At 45.8% G+C, this 25,459-nt stretch overlaps 8 protein-coding genes across 8 annotated transcripts; 3 read left to right on the top strand and 5 right to left on the bottom strand.

The window, feature by feature from the left end:
- Nucleotides 1-1,164: 1,164 nt before the first annotated feature.
- On the bottom strand, nucleotides 1,165-5,174 carry F5Y00DRAFT_139298 (plasma membrane calcium-transporting ATPase). The gene is made up of 2 exons (XM_048004341.1): nucleotides 2,367-5,174; nucleotides 1,165-2,304 (listed from the first exon to the last, which is right to left on the bottom strand). Exons 1-2 carry the CDS (start codon nucleotides 5,013-5,015, stop codon nucleotides 1,426-1,428), a joined length of 3,528 nt encoding a protein of 1,175 aa, XP_047862628.1. The 5' UTR covers nucleotides 5,016-5,174; the 3' UTR covers nucleotides 1,165-1,425.
- Nucleotides 5,175-9,553: 4,379 nt separating this feature from the next.
- Nucleotides 9,554-10,000, top strand: F5Y00DRAFT_264313 (uncharacterized protein; the record flags this gene model as incomplete). Its single annotated transcript, XM_048011635.1, has 2 exons — nucleotides 9,554-9,651; nucleotides 9,709-10,000. 2 exons carry the CDS (start codon nucleotides 9,554-9,556, stop codon nucleotides 9,998-10,000), a joined length of 390 nt encoding a protein of 129 aa, XP_047862627.1.
- A 53-nt stretch (nucleotides 10,001-10,053) lies between these two features.
- On the top strand, nucleotides 10,054-10,503 carry F5Y00DRAFT_264312 (uncharacterized protein; the record flags this gene model as incomplete). Its single annotated transcript, XM_048011634.1, has 3 exons — nucleotides 10,054-10,181; nucleotides 10,235-10,354; nucleotides 10,419-10,503. The coding sequence occupies 3 exons, from the start codon at nucleotides 10,054-10,056 to the stop codon at nucleotides 10,501-10,503; spliced, it is 333 nt and encodes a 110-aa protein (XP_047862626.1).
- Nucleotides 10,504-10,559: 56 nt separating this feature from the next.
- F5Y00DRAFT_243302 (sulfate transporter family-domain-containing protein) lies at nucleotides 10,560-14,199 on the bottom strand. Its single transcript, XM_048008651.1, has 4 exons — nucleotides 13,712-14,199; nucleotides 12,555-13,653; nucleotides 11,983-12,496; nucleotides 10,560-11,888 (listed from the first exon to the last, which is right to left on the bottom strand). The coding sequence occupies exons 2-4, from the start codon at nucleotides 13,643-13,645 to the stop codon at nucleotides 11,160-11,162; spliced, it is 2,334 nt and encodes a 777-aa protein (XP_047862625.1). The 5' UTR covers nucleotides 13,646-13,653; nucleotides 13,712-14,199; the 3' UTR covers nucleotides 10,560-11,159.
- Nucleotides 14,200-14,919: 720 nt separating this feature from the next.
- On the bottom strand, nucleotides 14,920-15,551 carry F5Y00DRAFT_264310 (uncharacterized protein; the record flags this gene model as incomplete). The annotated part of the gene is made up of 2 exons (XM_048011633.1): nucleotides 14,920-15,267; nucleotides 15,453-15,551. 2 exons carry the CDS (start codon nucleotides 15,549-15,551, stop codon nucleotides 14,920-14,922), a joined length of 447 nt encoding a protein of 148 aa, XP_047862624.1.
- A 1,284-nt stretch (nucleotides 15,552-16,835) lies between these two features.
- On the top strand, nucleotides 16,836-19,990 carry F5Y00DRAFT_139208 (uncharacterized protein). The gene is made up of 4 exons (XM_048004339.1): nucleotides 16,836-17,532; nucleotides 17,636-19,276; nucleotides 19,336-19,534; nucleotides 19,626-19,990. The coding sequence occupies exons 1-3, from the start codon at nucleotides 16,927-16,929 to the stop codon at nucleotides 19,429-19,431; spliced, it is 2,343 nt and encodes a 780-aa protein (XP_047862623.1). The 5' UTR covers nucleotides 16,836-16,926; the 3' UTR covers nucleotides 19,432-19,534; nucleotides 19,626-19,990.
- Nucleotides 19,626-21,626, bottom strand: F5Y00DRAFT_139210 (putative oxidoreductase). The gene is made up of 2 exons (XM_048004340.1): nucleotides 20,463-21,626; nucleotides 19,626-20,406 (listed from the first exon to the last, which is right to left on the bottom strand). The coding sequence occupies exons 1-2, from the start codon at nucleotides 21,125-21,127 to the stop codon at nucleotides 20,004-20,006; spliced, it is 1,068 nt and encodes a 355-aa protein (XP_047862622.1). The 5' UTR covers nucleotides 21,128-21,626; the 3' UTR covers nucleotides 19,626-20,003.
- A 215-nt stretch (nucleotides 21,627-21,841) lies between these two features.
- On the bottom strand, nucleotides 21,842-23,080 carry F5Y00DRAFT_254466 (putative phosphatidylserine decarboxylase; the record flags this gene model as incomplete). The annotated part of the gene is made up of 4 exons (XM_048010170.1): nucleotides 21,842-22,061; nucleotides 22,133-22,827; nucleotides 22,892-22,933; nucleotides 23,000-23,080. The coding sequence occupies 4 exons, from the start codon at nucleotides 23,078-23,080 to the stop codon at nucleotides 21,842-21,844; spliced, it is 1,038 nt and encodes a 345-aa protein (XP_047862621.1).
- Nucleotides 23,081-25,459: the final 2,379 nt, after the last annotated feature.

The raw sequence follows: 25,459 nt of genomic DNA, 5'->3' as shown, positions 1-25,459 counted from the left end.
TGGTACTTTGGCAACTGATAAATTCTGAAATTAGGAAAGAGGAAGGTACGATGCTCAAGTTTTCATGTGTACCTCAGGTATCATGAGTTGAATCAACAAGGTACTCAATTAGGTACATCTCAAGCAGGTCGTTACTGCAGTTTACGAATTTCGTCTGTGCATCTTCCACTATTAAGGCTGTGAGACACACGACAACAGGCAAACAACTTTTGCAAGTGATTAGTCTACAGCTGTAATTATTTTACACGGGGCAACGGTTGCTTCAGGAGAGATGTACCTAATTCCTAGCTTACTTTAATTATTTTTTTTACAGGGAAATTAAGATCAATTGTTAGAAAGCTATTAGCTGATATTCTAGAAAAAAATCAAACATCAGTTTCCATCTAACATATAATACATCATCGCTAAAGTCTTTGATTCCAATATTGAGTTATCAGTAGGTAGGCGTTACATTAGGGGCCCGGGTTGACTTTAATCATGATTTCCACCGATGTATTTTCGAATTTAATCTTAGATCGATAAATATATTTCAACTTTAAACTATCTAAACAGCTCACTTCGATATTTATTTCAAAGCCGTGACTCATGAATTAGATATGATTGTGTGTGTAATACAAGACAAGAAGTCGTTGCGAAGGTTGGTTTGTTTGATTACCTAATGTAAACCCTTGAATCATTTGTTTGTGTAACTGTGCAATGATTGGTTGAACGTGGGACCCACCTTCCAAAAATAGTATCTTTTTTGGTGAGCAGGGTTCCCCAGATGTTGGATGCAGATTAATTGAATTGATCTAGATCTTGGTAAGGGGTACGTACCAAGATCAATTGATTTATTTTTCGGTAGGAAAAGAAATAGAAGTAGATACCTAGGTACGCATCGCAGTGATTCAGGAACCGATTGAATGCAGAATGTTGTTTTGCTTTTAGGTTAGTTAGTACCTAGGTATCTTTAATGAGGTACACACATGCTAGAGGTACATAGGTACGATGTTAGCATGAAGCTCGGGTATAACAAATTCTGTCCCCTTGGTTACCAGATGAGTACCACATACTTAATATTCAACATTTATATCCCAAGTAAGCATCTCGTCAAATATAAACACTAGAAAGCTTAAGTATGTTTAGTTGAGGGCGGGCACATGTGTGGGCTGAAAACGTGAAGGACAATAGAACTACCTTCTTTTCTCTTTTCTCTACAAGGTCCATGATTTTAACTAGTTTTATACATGTGGTAAATAATTGCTAACCCTATGGCGCATTCTAATTTACTAGATCCCATTCACCATGCCTAATTCAATGTCCATATTTGAAGTTCATCCGCTTAGTTGCGTAAATGCATTAACATAAATCCAAAACTCGTCGCTAAATGTCAAATGTTCTATCTAATATACAAATAAAAACCATACATAGGTATATACCTATGTTTTATCTTCGCCCCTGTTCTAGATCCTCTATTATTTGTATTTCCGGGTTATTATTCGAGAGAACGCCATCGGAAACCACGATCTCGGGAGCTGCGTCTTTCTCTCGAGTTGTATCATTTTCTTGCTCTTCTTCCGATGACGATTCCGTCTTCTTCGACTTCCACATCCTGCTAAAGACAGCGCCGATCTTGGAAAAGAATCTAACCAGAAGCTTATATACAGCGACGACAGGTGCGGTTACGATCTCAGTGATTCTGGCGAAAAGGGCGTCTGGGAATAGTCGTATAACAATAGCCCACGGGAGTGAAATGGCTGCTGCAATCAGGCAGATAGCCCATTGCACGCCGTTGATAGCAGTGATTTCGAACGCAGCGCCTCCCACGAAGACAATGGCAACCTGAGCGCCCACCATAATAAAGTTGATTACAATGAAGAATTTGTTGCGAAGTACACCTTCGAAGATGTTCAACTTGTTATCCAGGCGTCGGTTGTTAAACTCGTTGAATATTTGCATCCATACGAACGTGTTGAAGACCATAGTGTTGAGCTCAGTCTTCTGGGTTTGGTTATTGGGATCATAGCCCAGGATGGAAGCACCGGCGAAGTGTAGAATTAATGTAATGATGAGCTGGTAAATCGCCTGTCCGACAATCATTTTCCACATATTGGTTGTGATGAGGGGTGCACTCTTCGGTTGGGGTTTGCGATCAAGAACTTTTTCGGTTGGAGGGTCTGTTGCGAGTGCGAGGGCTGCAAAGGTATCCATGATGAGGTTTACCCAGAGTAACTGCACGGCAGTAAGTACGGAATGCATGTCGGGGTCGGCAACGGCAGATATGAAGGCAAGAAGGACGGCGGTGATATTGACGGTAATTTGAAACTGGAAAATGGTTAGTATCATTATAAAGATAGTTGCTTGTGTTATGTTGATCTGAAACTCACCTGAAGAAACTTCTGGACGGAGTCGTTAACTGCTCGTCCCCATTTGAGAGCAGTAAGAATAGAAGCGAAGTTATCGTCCATCAGCACAATTTCCGAAGCCTCCTTAGCCACCTCAGTTCCACAGATGCCCATCGAAAACCCGACATCGGCAGTCTTAAGAGCTGGAGCGTCGTTGGTGCCGTCTCCAGTAACAGCTACTGTTTCTCCAAGAGCCTTGAGTCTCGCGACTAGAATCCTCTTATCCTCAGGTGACGAGCGCGCAAGTACTTGTAGTTTGGGCAGTTTGGCATCCATCTCATCTTGGCTGAGTCTCCTGAAATCAGGGCCTTCCATGATAATGCCATCGGTGTAAATACCACATTCGGCTGCGATAGCCTGAGCAGTGACAGCGTTATCTCCGGTGACCATGCGAACCACAACGCCAGCAAGTTGAGCTTTTCGAACCGCTTCGGGGACACCTGGTCTCACAGGATCCTGGATACCAACTAAACCAAACCAAACGAGGTTCTTTAGTACTGAGCTGAATTTTACGTGGCCATCTTCTATCTCGGCGTCGGTAGGTGGCCAACTCTCAAAGTCTTTGTATACGATGCCGATAGTCCTCAGCGATCCCTTAGCATAAGAATCAATGATAGATGTTATGCCATCACGATCGTCATTTGAAAATTCGCTTGTAGCAAGAGACTGAATATCTGCCTTTGCGCTGCAATAATTTAAGAGGATTTCCGAAGCTCCTTTCACTAAGAGCCTATATCCAGAACCATCTCGTAGCTTGATGACTGCGCCCATGCACTTCTTAGCTGAGTCAAAAGGCATCATTTGAATTGCCTGTTCGTTGTTGCGGGTCTCAGCCAATGACTGCATCCCAAGGTAGTCCCTTGCTAGCTGGAGCAGTGCTGTCTCAGTCTTGGAGCCAATAAAAGCGAATTGACCATCTTCCTCGCCCTCAAAGGCGGTGGAGTTAATAGCCACTGATTGCACAATAGCGTCCTTGGTTTTTTGACTAAGGCCGGTCGCCCATTGGGAGATGCTCTGGATACCGGGCTTCTCATTTTCAGATTTGGCAAAGCTTGATTGGCCGAATGTTCCCGCGACAACTGTCATTTTGTTGGTTGTCAATGTTCCCGTTTTATCGGAACAAATTGCGGTGGCGTTGCCCATCGTTTCGCAGGCGCGTAGCACACGGACGAGGTTGTTTTCCTTCAGTAATTGAGTGGTGGCGAAGGCCAGCGCCAAAGTAACCGCCAGGGGCAACCCTTCAGGTACAGCCACAACGATGATGGTCACGGCCACGATTAGGATGTCCAAAAAGGCGGAGGCCTTCCCCGAGCTAGAACGCGTGTCCGTTGAGAGGCCGCCGAGGAAACGAAATAGTAGGACGAAGAAGAGAAGACCAGCTGCTGTACTACCTAGTTTTGCGATAGCAACGGCGAGTCTTTCGAGTTTCTTCTGAAGGGGGGTTGCTTCGATATCTGTTCGAACAGACATCATAATCTTTCCGAAGCTTGAGTGGACGCCGACAGAAGTGCAGAGGAACGTGCCGACACCTTCAAGGACCTTGGATCCTGAAATAATGAAGGGGTCGAGATCTTTTTGACTCGCGCCTGATTCCAGCATTTTCATAACTTGCCCACCGGGTACCTTTTTAATTGCGTCGGATTCACCTGTCGCTGAAGATTCATCGCACTTCAAGCCGTGACCGTTAATGTAAATTCCGTCGACAGGAACGAGATCGCCGGGTTCCAGGTGCAGGACATCTCCAACCAGGACGTCGTGAACATTAATCATGAATGACTTCCCAGAACGAACAACTTTAATCTCGCGGTCTTCTTTCTTGGCGTTAAGTCTGACGAAAGCGCGTTCCTTCTGCCAGTCGTTGAGCGAGCCTACAAGCGTAACGATAAGTATAGCAATAATGATTGCGACGCCTTCAACCCAGTCTACAGATGGTGGTCCTCCTGGTTCAGGGGTCGTCCCGAAAGTTTCGTAAAGGCCAAGTGCTAGTGATATTATTGCGGCTACCGTTAATAGGATGATGACCCTATCGTTATAGGCGTTCCACATGAGTATCCATATCGGCGTGGCTTTCTTCGCTGGTAAAATATTCTTGCCAAAGACTCTTGCTCGGTCAACGAAGGGGTCAGATCCGGGTTGAGGTGTCCGCTCCGGCGTCTCTATAAATTTATCTGACGTCCTCCTCACGGCCTGCTCAAACGTGATAGATTTTCGTACTGTTGCCTCGTCGACACTTAGGCCGGCATTAATATCGGACTGCAGTCCACGTGCTATTCCGGAGATGCCGCCCAGCGCCTGAAATGCGGGTAAAGATTTTGGATTTTGAAGTTTGTTTAACTGACCCGGGCTGAAAGCAAACGGGTTATTTTCGACATGGAAATCCGCCTCCGAGCCGGGATCTGGACGGAGAGCTGCTTCGGGGTCCACCGATAACACACTTGCTCCACAGTCGGACGGGACTGGTGTTTGGAAAGGGTTAGAGTGAGCTGGCGTTAGAAAAGGATTCGATATGTTGGAAATATTAGAGACAAAGGAACCAGCAGGCGTCACCACCCTGGTTTCATTAGTATCGCTCCTTGGACGCGTTCGTGTATCGATCGCCAGCGTTGGCGGCGCTAAACTATTGCTCGCCATTGTTATGAATATGTGTAGGTAGTTGCTGGTCTTATCTTGATAGATGAATAAATATGAAGTAGATCATGGGTTGAGATAGTAATACTAGGTATTATTCCTAAGATATGATGAAGTATGATGATCACGTAGGGTTTCAAGAACGAGCCGGTCGGTGAGAGAGTATCATATAAGAAAAAACGGCCTGTGAGGTGAGGTCTAGGAAAGGCACATGCTGACGCTGTCGAGGCTCACCGTATGGAATTATGAAATTTCCACTTTTACTGAGGCCGAAAGACAGGGTGTCGTGGTATGTTGCCTCAAGCTAAACTAGGTGGCGGGCTATCCTAGATGGCAAGGAGTTCTTGGGCAGGCTGTGCAAGCGGAGTATTGCGATGGCGAAAGTGCCGGTTTAAAGGTACCAATATTTGGTAACTTGGATGGTGGGCCCGTCGTAATGCAGACCGCAGCTTGATCTCGGTTATGATATACTGGGTTAGGTGCTTGATAGATAGTACGCGTTGGGAGAAAGAAAGACGCGACTCTTTTAAATGTTGAGAGCCTGTTCATACCATCTAGATTCGGGCGCAGTTATCAAATTCTGTCTCAAACGTGTAATGAAGAAGGCTATGTTAGGCATCTGACGCAGTAAGAGGCAAAATGCTGTGTTGGAGGCCGCTTTTGCTTGAACATAAATAAAAGCCCATTCCCATCTCCTCAGAGACTGACTATGACGGTTTAGCGACGGAGGGTAGGAATTACCTAGTGCTATTGGCAACCAGATGATGACATCCAAAACATGGTAGTACTATGTATGTAGACATACATGCGACCTCCTCTTCTAGTGAATAAAAGATTTAAAAGATTTAAAAGATTAGGTACCAATACGACGGTTGAAAGGATTAACTACGAAGAGAGGAGAAATTTCTGACGTTCCTCCTTATGCCAAGAGAGGGCCGAGTGAGGCTGTGTAGATGTTTAGATCCCGCTCTGACCAATTAAAAGTTGGGCGATACGCACATTAAACATACCTAACTCTATCTGCTCTATATTCCCTCTCTTTATTGGCCTTACTGCATTGCCCAATCTAGATTCCTAGTTAGTGTGATTTGAATCTAAAAGCCGGACCCTTGGCCGAGTTTCTTCGAAAAATATCGCGATTCATGAGCGAAATTCGCCTTTAGCCAATCACATGTGGGAACCCATTCAATTATACTAACAACGACAGCGATACCAAATACCTATACCGAACTAAACTAATTCCAACTAACGATCTAGCATTAAACCATGAGAGAGATACGTGGTTTGATTATTCTTACTACTTACTATCTTAGGTATCATCACGAATCATCACGAACACGTTCCCTTGCTTTAGTCGACTGTTTGTTGATGATCTGACACGCCAACAAAAGGGCGGAGTCAACTCATAGGTAGCAACCAAGAACGCCTAGCTTTTAGACAAACAATACCAAGCGTGGCATTAACACCTGGCTTAGATGGTTTATTTGGCATGACGCATATAACCGCTTCTTTATCATCTCAAAATCCAGACGAATCTTGTTTTTGTGGCCATGTGGCTTATTGAAACAAAATCTGGGTAATGCACAATTCATACCGCCCGTAAATATAGTTTGCTCTCTATCTAATGCATCAATCAACAACTTTTGAATATTTTACTAGAGGTGTCTATAAAGTGTTCGAGTAACTTGATAAGTATTAGTGGCATAGGTATAAATAACTACTACGTTTTGAATAGTGGCCCCTATGTACCACTCGTTATAAACCACGTATGCCCCTAACCAAGTACAAACCCGCAAAAAGGTAGCTACACGGGCATTATACTTTGCAGACAGAGTGGATAAGATACCCAAGTCTTCACTAGAAAAACTAAGCCTTTCCGATTCCAATGTCTCGTCAGCGCCAGTCTAAACTTGTTCAGGCCAATTCAATAGTCCAACAGCAGGCGTGTCGGGATTCTTGTCTTTCTAGGAATCAACAACTATCACACCAGCATGTTGCTTAAATTACGATGTGATGCATCGTAAGACATCCTTCACGGCACGCTACTAATCAGGTAAGTGAGAAGATAGCTTGTGATTCACAAACCCAAGGGGCTGTCTTGTGTCAGTTAAGATACGCTCGTCCTCGCAAGGCAGACTCGGAAGGCATAAGAAGCTCGGTACGAAAATCGCTTGATCGAATTATACCGAAGAAAGTTTGAAGTCAGTAAGGGAGATTTCAGAGTACTAGACATTAAACTAATTTAATTATTACGCCTTATGAAAACGACCCAGAAAGGGGTCTATGCTATCTCTACATCAAGTCAATATGAAAGCGGCGGTACTAAGGGATAGTAGCATAGCATCTAGATCCCTATCACGGTTTGTACGAAAGTTTTTGTCAAGTAGTTACCTTAGGTAGTACTTTACATATCAAGAATAGGGGCGAACAAATATCGTGGCCATTATATTTAATATTGATGTAGTACTCCCATTTCTATGGTAAAGCGTATAAACACAGCCTTGGTATGAAAAGGAGCGTTCTACCTAACATGTTTCCCAACATAAAAACAACTATAAGCAACTGCTAATAGGATTCGGTATAACTGACGACAGACTCTTTCAGCTTAATGGTGAGCATCATACGAAACTAATACCCCAAGAGATGCAGGTCAGATTCCAGATTGATCTGGCTCTGCGCTACCATACACAGCCTCGTTATATGGACTCAAGTAGGTGAGCCGAGGCAGAGGTGAAGAGGCCTAACTAATATGCGGGTTAATTCACCTTTCGATATCAAAATAAAATTCCAAGTACCTATATACATTTGAACAAAATCCTTAGCTAGTCTTTCATATCTTGCGGTAGAACCTAGGTAAAGTTCCAAGATGATATTTTAATGGATAGTTCCACGGTGTCAAGTTTAGTTATGAATAGTGTTCGCATTGTAGAGTAATAATTAACATGCCTCGGAGTTTCTTGTTTTCCAGAGTGAGAGGAATAACACACAAAGTATATAAGAAAATGCCTCATATATGTAACACTAGAGTCACATTTGGAGTGGCTATGCTCTCCCTCGGTGGACGGAAGCTGCAGCTCGTAGAACAGTGAATATGCAATATTGATGGGAACTGATAAATCAGACACATGTGTATTTGAAGATACCATTACCCCTCTTTATAGTAGGTATGCCTACCCGTATGTAGGCCTCACCTCATATGTATTATTCGTAGTTTAAAAACATTTCGAATCATTATTCAAGTCGTGCCTATTCAACTCACGATAGGTAGGTAGTTACCTAGAATTAGATGCCGCTAAATTTGATTCTGAACGTCTGTTATTTTGGACTATAGGTTACCAAGGCCTTGGACTATGGAATCATTAATACGCAACCAAGACAAAGTTTCATTGTACTAGAGGGTCCGCCAGGTGCTTGGGTCCTCTAGTATTTTGTAATAGCAATATGCAGTTGGCATTTGATCTATATCATTCTTCTGCAGGCTGGCGCTTGGGTGTGACTGGGAGGGTATATTAGGTATATTGCATATGAAATCTCCGATAGGAACTTTTTGTTCAAGTAAAAGCGCGTACCTATAAATGATTCGTTCGAATATAAGATCCTGCACAATTAGCAATATATCGGATGGTCACTTTTCTGTTTCGATCAGGGTTACACTCGGATGTCTGACTGAGTACGAATGTGTAGTTGCTGGAGGTAGATCGGACACATGTGGGCGTACTAATTAGATTACATTCACATAAGGCAGATTTCGAAGGATAGGTAAGGCTGACACGATCTTAGGTAATAACAGGATCCCCCCCCTATTTGGAATTATCAACGGTATGGGCCTCAAATTGTCATACCTATCCCAAGCCAGAATCCTGGGGCAAAACATCTGATAAGATAGCACATAAAGTTACCCCGTCTTTCTGAATCCCTGTTCACTTCTGGAACTATTCTGTGACCTCCTGCTAGAATATGGAGAGTTCGGAAGTAATCAGCGCAAATCGCACCTCAACGGAAAATAGCTGTTACTTAACTAAGCCACCATAAGCCCCACGATAAGTATGACCAAACATCCCTAGGATCGGACTTCATTTTATTTTCCTATTCTCCGATCAGTCTAACAAATACCTCGGGTACCTACGGCTGACTATACTCTTGAAAATGCGCCTCATAGGAAGACTTTAGTTCTTATTGAATCAACCAGTTCCATTTCTAGCGACGTCGTAAAAGTAGCATAATGAAAGCTAAGGAACAATTCATATTAACTATATTACGTTCTTAGAAATAAAGACTTTTAGAAGATCAAACGCGATAGCTACCATCTAACGAAACAAGACAACAAGTTCGCAGACCATACGATGATTTATGTCCTTGATAGACCTCCGTATATCTATGCGATGCTAGTCTAGAGTATTGGACGTGCAAGCTCCGCATCAAACGATACACACGATGCATAAGACAGGATTGCAAGTCGCCTATGGCTTAGATACGCAGTAGACAAGAATTTACCTACATGCCTACCTATAGAATAACCACATTGCCAACCCAAGAGAACAATGAAGGGGGTACCAGGGCTCACCGCGTTGCTCTCCTGGCAGTGCGCCGCCGCAGCAGCCTCTTCCATCCAAACCCAAAGGCAGAATCCAAACACCACGTATCCGCCCTGCACACAAGACGGATATAAGCACTTCCTGATCCGGAACTGACACAGCACAACATACGCCGACAGCACCGAAGTCTTCACCTTCGAGCTCCAGGCCAATTTCAGCGGGTACTCAGCGCCATGCCACGGGACGCGCAAGGGCGACGACAACAGCGGATGGACACCATGCGACGGCGATAAAGATAATACCGAGGACCCCAGGTTCGCTGTCTTCTTCGACTTCTCGTCTAACGACTACCTCAGCGTCAACCACACGTATATATGCGACCGCGGCGATGTTGAAACGACCCGCACAACCGTCTCGCAAACGTTCTCGCCACAGGCGATGGCCGCCTGCTAATCGGGCTCGTCGACACGCCCGAGGGCCATTTCACAGGCACCGAGGGGGACAACATGACCATCGCGGCGTACCCAGAAGTTGCGCACCGCCTACCAGAAGCCGATTGCTTAGCAGCATATAATTTCAGCGAGTGGGAAGTGCGAGATTTCAAATTCGGCGCTCGGGTGCAAGCCGGTAACCCGTGGGTCATCGGGACGACGGTCGTCAGTATAATATAACGGGGCGATTGATTAGCTACCGCGATGACTTGATTCCGCCTGAGGCGCATCCGAAGACCGGGTTTAAGTTCGATAGGCGCTTGAATGAGTTGTTTATCGAGCAGCAGTGGGATTGCGAGGACGATGACGGGAACGAGTAAGTAATGGGATCATGCTGATTTCGGGCACTGATTCACTAACGGAGATTTAACCACTTACAGAACTAGGCTTATAGCGGTTGGTAGTACGGTTCTACCGCTAGAATGCCATGAAATACCTACTTCGGATGATAATCCAAACCCTTAAGCGGTGGATTGTGATCCCATAACTGTAAAAGTGAAGGGGAAACTGTTATCCTGAACCAGATTTGTAACGTCATATAATATCGAGGTGGCTACGAGAGTTCTGTGGTAATGAAAGTAATGTAGAATATTTGATGATAAATACCTACTATTAAGCATAGCTACAACACCCCCAGCCACTACTCTATCAATGTTTCTGGTCGGCTATGAAGTATGATATCGAGTAGAGCAAGTTTAATCTAAATCTATAGCCAGCGTCACATATCATCGTCTCACGGCATGGAGCTCATAGGGACTTGTGGTTCGTGGCTAACGTCAACATAAAATAATCAAGCAGGACTCCCGCTGTGCTTTTCTACAAATCTGAATATCCAAAACGCCACCTGAGAATGCTGTTGAGTGCTTTAAAGTGCCATGCAATATTTATCATGAACTGGCCGTTTCCGAATCCAGGGCCGGCCTGCAAATAGCCCGGAATGATTGGCTACTTCCTACTATTCGGTAGGGGTATACGTTGCAAGAGTAAATGGTCGTATGTCGCTGATTGGGAACAGCATCCGGGATATTCTCAAATGCTCATAGATGATATGCTAGTAACCGACAATCCGTATCGAGGCAATGGTTCGGCTTCATCCCTCAAGAAATGTGCCCCTTCTTCATCTAAGAGGGAACATCGTTCGCAGCCGCGCAAGCGCCTATTTCCTCAAAATCCTCTACTTCAGTCATGCGTATGGCTTCTCCTATGTCGTCGACGAAGCGGTGTCTCCCAACGAGGTCGACAATGCCACTTCGTTCCATTAATTGCCACACTTCGTTCTGTCGGCTGACAGGTCGGCTGAAGAACACCCTAACGCCCCGGTTTCGATAATTGCGCACTATCTCCTCCAGTACCTGAGTACCAGAACCATCCATTGAGGTGACCCCGTGGATATCAAAGATGACATTTTTGTTGCTGGCCTGTGGACGAAGACGCGGCAACGCTGGATGTGCATTTCCCGTACCGTACAGCTCGAGCCGTCGTAGCCTATTCTTCAACTCGCCTGTATTTGCAAATGTCAAGGGCTCGGGAATCTTCACAATCAGACATCCCTCTACAAACTCGAGATCCTGGGGGTGCTCTTCGGCATTAGCGAAGCGATCACTGTTAGGGATCCTACCCAGAATTTGTATACGAGGGCGTGTTGCATGACGGATGACTTGCAAAAGGGACAGGCCAATGCCAATCGCAATGCCTAGATTGAGAGAAAAGAGGACCGTGACGAATAAGATGACAGCCATGAGGGCAAGCTCAGTCCAACCCTTGATCCGAAAGAAAAAATATATGTCATGCGGCGCTTCTTCGATTAAAGACCAGGCAACCGCCATGATCAGAGCAGATAGGACGGGTTTCTGCTCCGTAGTTAGTTTGGTATTAACATAGCAAGTACTTGTAGCAGAAGCTCAAAGGAGGCCAACTGATAGAGTACCAAGGTGGGTCACTCACAGGAAGGTAATAGAACCACGGTAAAAGGAATAGGATACATATGACAGTAAGGACGCTGAGTATAATGGAGCTCATGGGACTCTTCCCGCCTGTACTCTTATTGACCTTGCTTCGACCGTAACCTCCAAATGCCGGGATGGCCATAAAGCACGCACCGACGAGGTTAGCTGCTCCGAGAGCCACGAGTTCTCGATTAGGACTCAACTGCATCCCTTCGATGATTTCTTCGCCTCCTAGACTCTTGGCTGCAACCGAAGACTCGAAGAAACCAAGCATGCCAATCAAGAAGGACGTGCCCATAGCCTCTCGGATGTGGGACATATGCGATAATTGGAATGGGTTATGAAAAGTGAAGACGTGACCAGACGCTGCTTCGACCTTGCCCAATACTGGAACACCATTTTGTTCCCAGCCCAGATGCCAAGCCATGACTGCAGAGGATACGACTACAATAAGTCTATCAGGGAAATATGCTACTCCTGGGTATCGTGGTTGCAAGCGTCTCTTGGCCTCCCTGCACACATGATCAGCCAAGTTAGATTCCAAAGACAGTAGAGTAGTCCCGAACTTACCGCAATACCATAATGACAACAAACCCTACAATACCGACAATAGCAGTAAGCTCGTGCCTATCGCCAAGGTGTGTGACTACAAACTTGAGCTTCTGCATGGTGCTTCCGTGCGCAATTCCCGGCGCTGCTTTAGCTGCGTGGTTAAGTCCTAAGACGGGAATCAATTGGTCGATAAAGATAACCACGCCAATGGCGGAAATGAAGCCTCGTAGGAATGGTCGGCTCAAGACGCTATCGAGAAATCCTAAGCGAAATACACCCATTAAGAAGACTGTTGCACCAGCTATACCGACGGCCACACCAGCCACTCTCGCTTGTAGAATGGCATTGTCTTCGTCGCCCCCTCCAAGGTCAATACTATTCTTGACAATAGATCCGACAAGTAGGGAACCAGCTGCCTCCGGCCCGACCACCATCAGCGGGCAACTTCCTAGTAGCGCGTATACGAAGGGGTTGATAGCGAAGGCATATAGGCCATTGATCGGAGGAACGTGTGCCAGGTTATCGGCATACGAAAGAGCCATAGGGAGGTACATAGACGCGATGGTGATAGCGGCTGTCAAATCGCCTTTCAGCCACGACCACTTATACTGCTTGATCCATATGAAGAAGGGCACATAGTATGATAAATACATCACCCACGAGTCCTTAACGCCATGTTGTTGTGCCAATGTGCTGGAATTTGTCATCTTTTTGCTCTTTACCCTATTCGAAAATGTCTTTCTCCAGTTCTTAAGCTGCGTCTCACTAGACGGTACAGAACCGTCTGAATCCGCCACAGACCCTGTCTCGCCATCAATATTACCGACTGTTGGTGGCGGGCTGGATACACGAGGAGAGAATGTGCCGTGGTCGCAAGAACCATCATGTGCGCGTTCGTGGTGTAGGAGAGAAGTGGACTCGTTGGTATCGTCATAAGAGTGATCGCGGCGCGAGCTAGGACCTGCATGATTTATCCCTTCTAAGTTGTCACTTGTTGAAGAGGATGAGACGGTGCGACTATGGCGAAGGCCACTCGGAGTCGGTGGAACATGGTCGTGAGGATAGGGTCGACCAGTCGCGATAGGAGGAGGTAGTCTTGACGGCGACATACTCTCAACTTCAACTGTTAGATACTAACTAACCTAGGGACATCAAATGAGGCAGCTTCCTATTACTTGCGACTTTGGCAGCCTAGAATTATGAGATTGTTAAGAGAAACTGTGCCTCGGTTTACGATCCAGCCGTGGTGTGTTTGCGACGTAACAGGCCGACAGGAGGTAGTAAAGAGATTATCACTAGAGCGATCTAATTGGCTTTAGGGACCAACAGGTCAACAAGAAAACCGGGAGAATGCAGATTAGAAGAAGGCTAGATGATCTACATTATACATAGAACTGGAGCTGCTAAAGGTAGAATCAATATGGGGATATTGGAGACATGATGGATGATATGCGAGAAAAAGTAGGAAGGGAAAAATGACATTTATTTAATTGGTCCATTGACAAAAGAATGACACCAAAGTATGTACTTTTGTACTGTTCCAAGGGTTCCGTAAGACAACAAAGTGGATACAGCGGGGGGGGAGTTCCATACATGTCGCAGGAGCATTTGAGTAGCTAAAAGGCAGCAACTTCTTCTTCTTAGTCGATATATGTTGTTGTGCTTACCATCTTATAAATTTAGAAGAAGAAAAGGAAAGAGAAACTCAATGGTTAATGGTTAAACCCTTTTCTGTTTAACTATCCTTGTCCAACGACAGAAAAAAGGTTCAATGGTTACATATTTCATAGGATGGATAAAACCCTAAATCAGCCATGCGTCTGCAGCCCACCGAAACGCGAGATCCAGACTCCTCATGCGGTCACGCGGTGGAGATTTTATTGTACCACGCGAGCTGCAGCGGGTAGAACGGCTGCATACATGAGGTATGAGCTAGAATTGAGTTTACCTAATAAATATTAAGAAATACTTGGGTAAGTTCAAAGGTTAGCCGCTTCAAAAATCACTTGATACCTATTCCCTTGGTATTTACTTCGTATGGTCATTACTTGGTACGGTTATAAATCAGACGTTGAAATTTGGTTGCCTATGGATCAACTATCTAACCTCGTGCAATTCAAACGAAATAATTCATCGCGCATTCGTATCATGATAACCCAGCGAAAGTCCTCCACGATATCGTCCATCCATATATCGGGCGACGAGAGATGATGCTATATCGCGTCAAGCGAGCTATCGGAAAATGGAAACGGAACATTAACGATAGTTGAAATGAGTGTACTATCCCGAAGATGAAGAAGGAAGGCGGGCCTTCATTGTCGAGTCATCGTGATAGCATATGAGGTCTGGCCGATAAACAGTGTTGTTACCTGCGATGATGCGATTACACCAAAGCATTAGCATCAGCATCATCCTCCTCCTCTTCTGCTTCCTTAGCCTTGATATCGGCTTTGATCTTGGCATTGGTCTCGTCTTCATCTTCATCGTCGTCGTCCTCATACTTAGGAAGAGCCTTTCTAGAGGTCTTGGTCTTCTTGCCGGAACCAGGGGTCTTCTCGGTGTTGGCCTTGCGCTTTTTGCCGCCTTTGGTAGGTGTGCTAGGCTCGCTGGTGTTGGCTGTGGTCGATTCTCCTGAGGCTAAGGCGAGCTTTTTCTTGATGGGTCCGAAACAAGCGCGGGCAGTTGAGGCGTTCTTGAAAGGCGCAAGCTTGGCAAGCTTGTCCCAGTTAATCTAGAAATACAGAGACACGGTTAGTCAGTACCAAGAGCTTGGTCATATATTTCATAAAGGAAATAGCGAGGTGCGAGGTAAAAGTCCCAAGACGAAGGTCTCAAGATAGTAGGTACGTGATTGGTAATTTGGAATATTCGACAAGTTTTTGATAGGTGAAGGTGGAAAGGTGGTTTTAATCTTACCTTGGGAGCTACCTCAAAGCACTGCCAAGCGATTCCTAGAATCTCCATATCTCGAGCAGTGAACTGGGCATCCTTGATGGATGTCGCCTTTGACGCCATGGTGATGGGTAGCAGTACTGGTTGCAGAGTGCGTTGACGAGGGATGCTTTAAGCCTGCAGAAGTGTAGGGAAAGAAAAAAGGAATGAAGTGTATATCTAGAATCGACGTGCTAACGTGACTGTCAGTTAGGCAAGGAATGTTTCTAGATGGATATTGATAGATGTGAAAGTCAAGACGGATGAATATAACAAGTTTGGTTTGAAGTTGGAGGATAGGATGGTAGAAAGGAGTAAAATGAAATCTAGGTTGTTGCCTGATAATATTATGTTTAAGAAGGTCAGGTACGATAACTGTTGAAATAGGAAATAGCGATATACGTTGAGGTAGTTTGTGCATTTGTTTTCACAACATTGCACGGCAACTACGTTCACGTTCACTGAATATAACCTAGACCGGTATTTCTAACCACCACACCTCCTTGCTATAATAATACTTCAATAATTCTAAGTTTTTTCTACTTCTTATCTATGACAAGCTATATTCTCATGCGCGCTTTCCCTTGTTATATTATATTTTAGCAGCTCTTAAGGATCAGTTCCCCTAACCCCTATTTATGGTTATTTAAATATATACCTGGGTATGTTTGGTGCACACATAATCCGCTTGATTTCACGGCGTAATACTTCGGTCGCACAAGAAGAGAGATGTCAATTGAAATTTGGGGTATTCTAACCCATTTGCTCAGCTTACCAAACATGAAGGTCTAAGCATATAACACTAGGTATTATTAAAGTCGATAAAATTTTACTGATAAAACGTTTTAATTCTTCAGGCGAGGGGAGTTTGATCTATGCATCGCTTATGATATCTAAATAATCGAAAGGACTTGATATTTGGTTTATAAGATTATCTGCCCTTGGGGCTTTGGAATCCCGATCATAACCTAGGTACCTAGGCATATAGACATTAAGTAGCGAGCCTTTCTCGACGTATATATAATCAGGAGCACTGATAATCACCATCGATTCATCTAGTTAACGAGAGCCTTTCTGATTGCAGGCTCCATGAAGCATTATATTGTCAATCAAAATAAGAAGAACAAGTGTTGAGAGTATTCCGATACTTTTGTATGAGACTTACTCGGTGAATTCATGCCAAGACTCGGTGTAAGTTTTATTGGATAACCTAATATGACACGGCAGCAGCATTTTTATTATGTACTAAAGCGGTAGATATCCGCCATAATGCATTTAAAGGATGACTCTGATACGGATAAGCCGTTTCGGGGATTATGTTTACTTCGGCCGATTCTCAACATCAGTCGGATTTGTCCCTGATTCAACTCACTACTGATTGATTAGATTAGATCAAAACTAAACCACATCATTTAAGCACTTCCTCAATTTCTAGGCATTGTACCACCATAGGCTCGTCATGGAGGAGGCGCAGAGCCTCAAGACAGACCGTCGCCGCCGCCGCCCGGCTCTTTCATGCGTTAGCTGCCGAAGGTCCAAAATCCGCTGTGACCGCAATTTACCTTGTAGTGCTTGCGTTCGCTCCAAACATAGGACCTGTGTTTATGAGCCTCAAGGCCGGCATTCGGAGGTATCTTCTTCTGCAATCGGCCCACATCACCCTGCCGATCCCTTGTCTGCCGTTGACTCTGATACGCCCGCCTCTCCCGTGACTAGTAGATTAAACCAAAACCACGCACGTCACGGTGAAGCTTCACACGAAGACCACTCAACTATTTCCTTGAATGGCTCTACGCCTGTCGACTCAGCTTCTTCTCAAAGCCATGAACCATCTTTCGATGTTAGGTCACTACTAGACCGAATCAAAGAGCTTGAGCGCCGCTTAGAGGAGTCTACAGGGAATCACGCACATCGGAAGAACGCCACACAACCCTCCACCACCGACCTGGACTTTGTAGCTACATATCCCAGTTATCTAGCAGGAGAACTACACACCATGAGTAGAAGTGTCATGACCAAAACCCGGTATCTAGGTCAAAGCCACTGGATGAATCAAATAGGAAGCGTGCGTTACTCTCATACCATTTCCTTCTCATTCCTATCACGTCCCGGCGTAGGCATATAAATATATATATATATATATCGACAGGTCACTTACCCACCATTAGTTCAAGTACATATTAGAAATATTCGACCAGCAGTGTCGAGAAAAGAAGTCGGAGCCGATAGCGATGGTAAAACGGTGCAAGGCGCTAGCTCGGACCGTTAAGGCGCAAAGGGCACCGGTACAAGTTATTAAATATGGTACTAATATACCGTCACGAGAAGTCGCGGATAAGCTTGTAGACTCATACCTTCGAACGTCGGAAACTGTCTTCCGAATACTACATGTCCCATCATTTAGAAAGGACTATGATAATTTCTGGTTGTCGCCCGACTCGGTTGACCTCCCCTTCCTAATTCAACTTCAGCTCGTTATGGCCATTGGTGCTGCGGTTTATGATGATCACTATACCATGCGCAAAACAGCTATGCAATGGGTATACGAGGCACAATCTTGGCTCATCTCTCCGGTTCCTAAGACAAGGCTGACCCTCACTGGCCTGCGGGTCATGCTGCTTCTCTGCCTCGCGCAAGAGACTGCGTCCGTGGGCCAGGATCTGGTCTGGATCAACGTGGGACAATTAATGCGCACAGCTATCTACATGGGCCTTCATAGAGACCCGAATAAACTCCCCAAGATGAGCATCTTCCGCTCCGAGATTCGCCGCCAGTTGTGGAATACTATCCTCGAAATCGCGCTACAGACTAGCATTGACTCTGGAGGGCCGCCTCTAATCTATCTTGAGCAGTACGATACTTCTGCGCCGGGCAATTACGATGATAATCAACTGACAGACGATGACACGCCGGTTGCGGTTAATCCCCCAGATAAGTTCACGGACATGTCTGTGGTCTTAGCACTTCGTGCTAGTTTTTCGGCGCGCCTAGCGATTGCCCGGCTCCTTAATGAAATCGGCACACAAAACACATTCGATGATACTATTCGACTTCACAATCAACTTAGTACCGCATATAAATCCCTCTCACAGCAGCTCCAACGATTTACGCTTGGTGCCCGACAACCGACAGGGTTTCAACGACGCTTTGTAGATCTTCTCGTGCGTCGATACTTCATGGCGCTCCATCTTCCTTACTTTGGTCCAGCTATGAGTGAACCGGCTTACGCTTTCTCGAGAAAGACTGTAGTGGAGATAAGTGCGAAATTGTATTCTACCGTTTTCCCTTCAGCCGCTTTTAGTCCTCGGCCACTGCAACCTCAAATAAATGACTTGGGACAAATATCCATTGTACCAGATGGGGATGACTTGGCTCGGTTTACTACATCTGCTGCAGGCTTTGCCCGTAGTATCCTCTCACAAGCATCGATGGCCATCGGCCTCGATCTGCAGAACCAATTGCAAGAGGATGATAGTCTAGGGCCGCCCACCCCTCGAGCAGACCTACTTAATATTTTCAAGGATTCTACCGCTTGGGCATACCATCGCGTCGTTGTTGGGGAGACAAATGTAAAAGGTTATTTATTTTCGTTAGCACTACTAACACATGTTGAAGGGTTAATGAAGGGCATGAAACGAGCTGACCTCGTGGATTCAATCATCACAGCTAGCACCAAAGCAATGGAAGACTGCTTTGAAATACTCAAGCAACAGACCGTCCCACAGCCCGATGAAGCTGCCAGTACGAATAATGCACAGTTTGATTTCGACAGTATGATGGCGATGGACCAAGATTGGGAATATAGCCCAGTAAGCTACTTACTCATATCCAGACCGATGGTAATAGTATACTAACATAAAACGACCAGATGCAGAATGTCCTCTTTAATTTTACCAATATCGAAGCTGTGTTGGGCGTACCTACAGGCTCTGATATGATGGCAACCGATTTTTCGCAATGGTAACAGGAGTCGAGAACATAGTTACGAATACAACCAGCTGTATATATGTTAGCCACCTCCAAGGCGACGAACATCCTATGGATACTTGAACCTACTGAAGAGGTAGGTAAGTCTACTATAGGAAAAATTCAAGAGGCCGATGCCGTCACTCATCAAGCTGTAGCGTATGGTGTTTTACTAACCACTCACGGGACTAGATGCAACCGCATACCTATTATATAGGTACCTACCTTATATCATGGAGTTTTTGCTTTTACGCAGACGAAAACGCCCCTCATTTCATACCACACTGGCCTTTACATCACTCACCTACTTCCCCCTAGACATAGCGATTGTCTTCTACCAAGTTTACATGAAGGCAACTCGAAAACATTACGCCTAATATGTTACTAACACAGTTGGTACTGCCTACAACCCAAATTTAATGATGGCTAATAATCTGCTGTAATATCTACGTTAAGCACACCAATTTAGGATCGAGTAGCTGCGTGGTACCGTTTGAAAATATTTCCTAGAAAGAGACTGACTGAAGCAAAAACAAAACGTTGTGGCTCAACCATATCTTATTCCTGTTATCAATTATCGAAGCGGTTTCCCAGCGCTGCCGACTGTCTAAATATCCACTCATGGGCTGTTAGTCCTTCATCCTCATCTTCTTTTGCTTCATCCGGGATACCCTTCCCTTTAATTGTCTTCATGACACACTTGTCTTCTGGTCGGACGAAATAGACGATGCTATAACGCGGATATCGGCCCTGGGATCCAGGAGATGGGATCACTCGATGGCGCCCGGAACATAGCACGCCGTTCGTGAATCTGACAGCTGCATCGCCCAGATTAATTATGGCGCAACCTCTTTTTGGCTTAACCCAGAGCCATTCACCCGGCACGTCTGGCTGGCCGTTGCTAAGCCGTGCCTTCCTCGCCGACTCGGACCAGACCTGGAGTCCGCCCAGCCAATTCATCAAGATGGTAATCCTGCGTGACTCGAGATCAGCAATGGCCGTACAAGAAACAACCGAGCAATTACTTACGTCCCGAAGTCGGTGTGCGAGGGTGTCTGAACCTCGGGCATCTCATCCGTTTCTCGGGGCGGGCCCCTGGTGATACGGACATGGTCTCCGGAGGGTTCTTCTATTCTGTGGCGGTTCATGAGCTCAGACGGATCAATGCCGAGCCTCTTCGCAAGGATAGTCATGATCATCATCCCAACGGAATGCGCGCTCTTGATATAGTCGGCAAAAAGAGGCTTTGCGTCCAAGATAGCGGGCGGCCATGGGCGGCTCATACGGTCGTTCGGCACAATCATATCATTTTTGCCCACGTTGAAAAACTCGGCAGTATCTCGAGTGCCAGCCTCATCTGTCACGGTTGATCCAGCCCACTTGTAGCCGAATAGAGACTTCGCCATCTTGTAATCCATCTTTTCAGCTAGTGGCATCTGGAATACACGCTCTCCCGCCAGCGCAATCTGCTCAGCACCCCGGCGGATGGTGTCCCCCGTAGTGCAGCCGTCCAGCTCTAAGTAGAAAAAGCCGCGTCCGACACATGCCTCGAACACGCGATCCTGCTCGACGTCGTCGCCATTGAAGAGCTTAGATAGGGTGATTGTCTCTAGCGAGACCGTGGGCACATCTGAAGGAAATGGCGGGTATAATTCCGGAGTGAATTCGGTGTATGCTTCTTCTTTATGAGGCATAGCTAATTACTTGTGAAATATTTTGGTCAGTTCTACAATGGTCTAAGGCTATATCGAGGGTGGTCGCAGTTCTATATAGGTACCTAGGATAACCGAATATCTGTTCCGTATTGATCTGATGAGACGGAAGCCTCGGATAGCCGAGTGGAGGTGAAGCGGGGAGAGGTCCAGCGACGCCTCTATAAGTATTATGTCGAAGATGGAAGATTGCGCAGGGAATACCTAATATGGGAATCCTGCAGCCAACGCAACTCCGATCGCAGTGCCGACAGAGCTTCCCCAGCTTCTCCGCATACTCCTAGCCGGTATTGTCCCGCTTGTTGATATACATCAGCCCCTGCGCGTATAGTCAAAGGGGCCGAGACAAAGGAGTTGGGATTCAAAGGGTATATGAGTTTTTGTATAATAGCCTAGAGAAGGGGAGTTTACTTAGGTTTTTGCTTAGCTTTAATCTAGATACCCCATCAAAATTATAGACCACTATACAATTCTAAACTAACAAGCATGTGATAGTTATGACGATGGATAGCTATTTCCTTAGCCTATAAATATTTATTGAGGTAGGTTAAAGCCAGAGTCTGGATGTTTCTCGTAGTATTTGCAAGTTGTTCTCAATGTGCTTGTGCTTTCTAATGTACATATACCTGAATAATACCCCCACGCTTATATATAACCTTACATCCTTGAACTCCGCATTATTTTCATGAACACATATCAAGATAACTTCTTATTTAGGGGATTGGCCCGTCCTAGGCTCATCCCGACTTCAACTGAAACCTGTATCTTCTGCCGACTGAGATCCAGCAGATCCTGGTCGAATCTAATCGCCCCCTTTTGGAAGGCGACGATGATGGAAGATCCGCCGAACTGGAAGTAGCCGATTTCATCCCCCTTTTTGATCCCGGTGCCAGGCTTCTGGAATTTCCCGTGGATACTATTTATTGCTATATTAGCATCACGCCATTGGTATTACAAGGGACAAAAGTATGAAGGAATGCAACTTACCGTACGGTTCCGACGTCAGTGGCACCGATAGCTACGAATAGCACGTCGCCGAATTGCTCCGTCTCGATAACGAGGTAACTGCGGGCGTTTGATGTGAGGATGTTCACACCGCTCTGCAGCGCGATCGGATCGACTTGGTAGTAGTCTCCAGGGATGCTGCGGAAGGCCTTAATAGAGCCCGTTACGGGCGAGTGATACCGATGGTAGTCCTGCGGCGACAACCGGAAACTGGCTACGGCTGCGTCGGTGAAGTGCTTCCCAAGCTGTACATCCATGACCAGATTCGTGATGGTGAAGTCAGTGCCTTTGATCCACAGCTTCTTGGCCTCAGCTACGGAGTCGTACACCACGACACGCGAGTCGGCAACCACGACGGCTCCCGCGGGATCATCCGGGGCTTCAATAGGTCGTGATCCCAGGCGATGCGTGTGCACGAAGAAGTCTTCGAAAGTCCGGTATTGCTCGATGTCCGAGGGCTCGAAGTCAGACATGTTGATTCCGTACGTGTCGACAAAAGTCCGGATTTGACTATGCGAGGCCGGTGTGCCTTCTTCCTCGCCCTTCCGGACGGACTTGTTGTGGATCCAGAGCCGCATTAGATGCGTCGTGTCGATCCATTCGGTAAGTGGGTTGAAGAGCAGTAGCAGTTTGATCTTCTTGGTTAGGGGTTGTTGCTCGCGCATGAGCTTGCCGGTCTGGTTTAGGTTATGTTAACACGAGTATACTTGAAGTTAGTCGGATCAAGTTATGCTTGCTTACCTTGCGGTCAAGGGACTTCCACCCATATTCCCCGTTTGCGGACTACGTGTTACGAATCAGTAAGCTGGAGTAGGAGTAGGATACCTGAGCAACGGGTATTATACTTACTAAGTGACATTTTGCGAGCAGGTGGTTCAGAAAGGAGTCGACGAAACGGTATAGATACTGGAAGAATTCGGTGAGTCCCATGGTCGCGTGCAAACGATTAATTTGCTCCGATCAAGTTTGATAGTCAATGTATTGTCCCTCTTACTACAGTTACAATACGAACCAGCGAGTATCTCGTCGTTGTACTCATAAATGTGTAAACAAGAGTTTATTCATTTTTTCTCCTTCGCGTATCCCTCATCTATAATAACATCACGGGACTTATGATTCTAGACTTGAACGTTCTTGAAGCCAGAATCTCTAATAATATGTTCAGCATATAGTATCTCTGGTGACGTCATCGTGACCTCAAAATGCTAACGTCTTGGTTACTAAAAATCTATTCGCTTGACTGGGAAAGATGGCAAAACAAAAACAGGCTTCGACTTGGTCAACCTCATCTCTATTTATTTCCAGATAATTACCTAAGGATTCCAGACATCCGGTCCGATGCTAAAGTTGACGATGCCGGTAGAAAAATAAGAACGGAGCCGGGTATTTATCACGTGGACCGGAGCAAAGGAGTAAATCTCTTGTCCGTTAGAAACAAACAAGCCGGAGCCATATTGTGCCACTTGCTTCCCACTAGGTTACCGTCTGACTTTGCAACCTTGCTACCGGTAACTTACCCGTGTATGATATATCAACGCCGATATAATTCTTAGACCGAGTAGCATATGTCTTTCGCGGCGGCTTAGGACATATCGGAGAAGCAATACATATTAAGCACCCCATAAAAGGAGGTCTACGCAACTACCAAGTCGCCGCGTCCAGATACTCTTTATACTATTATTCATTAGTCTAATATCCACGTGTTCGTGTTCATTACTGTTGGAATACCAAGGCAATGCCTTGATTCCAAATTGGGTTCTTCTCCGCGTTGCCAAGGTCCACCGCGAGACTATCTTGGGGGTCAAAGTTGGAGAAAGATGGGGGAACGGTCCCGCTCTTCGGTCACTCGTTTGAGCGATTAGCGAACGGCATCACCGCGAGAGCCGATCTAAAATTCAAAATTCCCTAGTCTTAATGAGACTTACGGCTTCCAAGAGGTCATATACTCTTATATGTAGAACATAGCTTCTAACGATACCAAGCCGAGCAGCGTGTGTTTTATTTAATGAATTTCTACTCAGCATTGGCAACAGTACGAGAGAAAAAAAATTTTGTCCCTTCCCGAGACCATTGGGGTTAGATTCGGAGACCCCAGATGGCGCAAACTCTAGTGTAAAAGACCGTCTAGTTTGTCACGCGGGAGGTACCCGGGGGTGAAGCCGTCGCTTTTGTAGCCGCGCTTATGCACACGAGGAGGCCTTCTGAAGTTCTTTTCTCGAAAAAGATAAAGTTCCCGGGCCTAAGAAACGGCCATTTATGTCATTTAGGTAACGTACGAGACCAGGTAATGGCTTTGTGGGGATGATGCGCCTCCTGAACTTCCCGACTCATTGGTAATAGGTATGAATTCCCAGGTCTCTGGTTGGGCCGTGAACAACAATCTGGAGATCGAGACTCGGACATATTACCACATCGTTCACTGGTGCTCTTCTATTCAACGCTGACCGTTTATTTCAAGCGTCAATTTACCCGGCGGTGGGCTGACCGGGATAGATTTTTACAATTCGTTCAATCCAATATCTGACTCAATCTACGTACCACCATATTGAATAACAAACCTCTGGTATTCTTTTCTACATAGTTCCCATGCCGACTAGGTAACTCTTCAATTATGTAGTAGACGAGGATTGTCTACCGATATCTTTCCCTTAGAGCCCACATCAAGTAGGTAGCTAACCATACGTTAGTAGCGTTCAAGTCTGGTCCTTGTTCGTGATGTTGGCTACCAGACAGGCTAGACTATTTCTCCTCAACAGACACCCCTGACACCCCGATGCCCCCCATAGGTACCCCAAGCGCCAAGACACCGAAGAAGAGCCCCGTTTCCTCGTCTCCCCCAAAATTTTCCTCGTTATGATTCCTCTCACGTCGTTTGCCCCGCATTATTATAGGGTGCTCGAATGGGGAAACGGAGATTGGGAGAGTGACAAGCCCTCCCCTGCCTTGGCTTTTAGTTAAGCTTCTGCAGCTCACATGGACTGCATGAGCTGGTTGGTACACGAGGGTGGTACCACAGCGCGTGTCTGGCCGGGGCGAGCTCCCACGATGCTGGTCAGATAAAAACCTCGCCATTCCCCAGCATCTCCTCTGACGGTTATTCTTCTGGCATTCTTCCCGGTTTTCCCTAAAGTTGGTTGGATAGTCCCCTTTGTTTGGGTCTTCTCCGAAAATTCTTCACACTCAAACCAGCCATTGGGATAAAGAAACCAGGGGAATCGCTACTTTCAACGAATATCCATCATGGCCGACGAGATAACAAGAGCCCAGCCTTCTCAAGGCCTGGCGGCGAAGCAGGATGTGGAAACACTA

This window comes from Daldinia vernicosa (genome assembly GCF_022497035.1).
Source record: "Daldinia vernicosa strain CBS 139.73 unplaced genomic scaffold F5Y00scaffold_41, whole genome shotgun sequence".
NCBI lineage: Eukaryota > Fungi > Ascomycota > Sordariomycetes > Xylariales > Hypoxylaceae > Daldinia > Daldinia vernicosa.
Note: the sequence above shows the minus strand (reverse complement) of the source record. Positions and strands in the feature narration are given on the sequence as shown.